At 43.4% G+C, this 2,500-nt stretch overlaps 1 protein-coding gene across 1 annotated transcript in view; it reads left to right on the top strand.

Moving 5' to 3' along the window:
- Positions 1-2,500, top strand: part of cacna1hb (calcium channel, voltage-dependent, T type, alpha 1H subunit b) — a 219,977-nt gene that overhangs the window by 198,086 nt on the left and 19,391 nt on the right. Inside the window, exons 17-19 of the mRNA XM_047802731.1 lie at positions 318-441; positions 2,282-2,350; positions 2,445-2,500. The exon at positions 2,445-2,500 is cut by the window's right edge and continues 129 nt beyond it. Of these exons, the coding sequence (XP_047658687.1) occupies positions 318-441; positions 2,282-2,350; positions 2,445-2,500 (249 nt within the window). The remainder of the gene's footprint in view (positions 1-317; positions 442-2,281; positions 2,351-2,444) is intronic.

Raw genomic sequence — 2,500 nt, forward strand, 5'->3', positions numbered from 1 at the left:
GGGAGGAAACCGGAGTACCCGGAGGAATCCCCCGAGGCACGGGGAGAACATGCAAACTCCACACACACACGAGGCGGAGGCGGGAATCGAACCCCCAACCCTGGAGGTGTGAGGTGAACGTGCTAACCGCTAAGCCACCGTGCCCCCCCTTATTTGTTCATATTTTCTGTTAATCCCAAACACATCTCTGAGCCGACGTAAGAACAGGAGTGATGTAGATTGAAGAGGTTGAAGACAAACAGATCTACTAAACATCCAGACAGAGATCATGTCATCGCTTTACACATGAACCATCAGGTCTCCATGTCTGTGTGCAGGTTCCGTGTGCGCTGTCAGAAGTTCATCACTCACAGGATGTTCGATCACATCGTGCTGGTCTTCATCTTCCTCAACTGCATCACCATCGCGCTGGAGAGACCCGACATCCACCCACACAGCATGGTGAGTGCCTCGGTCACGTCTAGTTAGAATGGGGTTCGATACGTGAGTCCAGTGAATATCTCGTTCCTATTTATAGGGTAGAGTTCGGTGTTGCAGGAGGACTTTACGTCAGAGATAACCGTGCCTTAGATGGTTGATGCGTGCTGTCGTTTTAGTCCGACGATGTAGTTTAGATGATTCCGACTCCAGTGGCCTTCTACACTATCAGCGCTGTTTGTTGAAGTTCCTGTTGAAGTTTTGACCAATAAGCAATTATAAACCTATTGATCTTTAAGTCAAGAAGCTTTTATTGTGTCATTTTAGCCACAAATCACTGATGCCGTAGTGAAATGAAACAACGTTCCTCCAGGACCCTGGAGCTAAAGTGCATAGTGCGCAAGCTAATGAGATAAAAGTCAATGCAATACAAAATAGCTCAGATCGGTGACCATTGGGCGAATAAGGGGATTTGTAAACAATAAGAAGAAGTGAGCACAACATATTGTTGCTGTCGGGCGAATCCGGAATCCTCGTATCTCCAACACCGTTGTTTTTCAGGAAATTAAACATTGTTATTAAACATCGTATCGTTAAACTTGTTATTATACCTTATATTGCTATCGTATACTGTTGTGTACCAACATTAACACACGTTATATCGGAGATACAAGCTTTATGACTCGGGAGCAGGGAGATACGAGATTACGCCGTCATCGATAAGGACGGTACGGACACAGACGTCGTGTTCAGTAAAGTCTGCGGTCACGTCGAGCCTTTTGACGAGAGACAAGGCTTCAGTAGTTAACCAAAGCTACAGTAATGACTGTAGTTACATACAACTCCCTAAACTCTATTTTAAAGGTTTACGAGCTATAAGCGATGCGATACAAAACGCTCTAGCAGCCTCAGGTACAACGGTACATTACACCTTAGCACTAAAAGTTACCATTACTTCGAGATAAAACTGTTAAATATATATAATATATATAATATATAAACTGTTATTATGTAATTCATATAACCGAGTCAGGAATAATCAGTGTTTTGAAGACATTTACCTCAGAAGACGTGCCGATCCGTTGCGACTCTTAATCTTAATGCCGCGAAGTTCTCCCGCGGAGTGAAGAAGAGGCGGAGTTACGAGATTTCTCAGACGGTTGAAGCGTCCGACGGAGTTAAGAGATTTGCGCTCAAGCTCATTTTCAAGACTTTAGATTGAATAATAACTTGTAAAAACAACAGACCCACGTGGCGACTGACCGCTAGCATCGATATGTGGAAAAATATGACATTGACAAAATCTGGACATACTGTAGGAGGTCTCCGCCCTACAGAGACGATATATAATAAACACACCAAGGGTTTAAAATGTATGGAGTAGTGAATGAGGACTTTATGGTCGAGGAGCGAACAGGTCATTTTATGGAGGATTTGCTCATTAAAACAGAGATTTCATTCAGGAGCCTAAATTAAAGTCAGGTAAAGAACCAAAACATCCATTTTTCGCATTAGAAGTGTTCCGTAACAGTCCGTCAAAAGTTGCCGAGTCGCAGGATCGGGTCGCGATTTCCACTCTTACCTTAACATCAACTAAATGACAAGAAGGAATGAATTAATTCCAAAGCCACATGGGGAGGTGGTGGAAAGTGGATCACTGGGGAGAAGAAACGCATACCATACTGACAGGAAGTGCTTGTTTCTCACGCTGGAGACGACTTCTACTAAATATTAGGAATGAGATGGAGCATCTCGTCAGGGTGGTGTTATACGTGCTGCGATGGAGCTGTTAATGTTTAAACTTACACAATGATAAAGAAATAATCCTGTGGTTTGCTTTACTTTTTGTTGCGTTTATTTACAGGAACGCATCTTTCTTAGTGTTTCTAACTACATCTTTACTGTGATCTTTGTCACCGAGATGACCGTCAAGGTAAATGATACGGAGAATTTATAGAACGGATTTATATCAAATCAAGACGATGGTGAAAGAACTAAGCGGATTACACCAACCGTTCCTGCTCTAGGTGGTGGCCATGGGGATGTACGTGGGTCCAGGCTCGTATCTGCAAAGCAGCTGGAA

The sequence above is a fragment of the Tachysurus fulvidraco genome, chromosome 18 (assembly GCF_022655615.1).
Source record: "Tachysurus fulvidraco isolate hzauxx_2018 chromosome 18, HZAU_PFXX_2.0, whole genome shotgun sequence".
In the NCBI taxonomy this organism is placed as follows: Eukaryota; Metazoa; Chordata; class Actinopteri; order Siluriformes; family Bagridae; genus Tachysurus; species Tachysurus fulvidraco.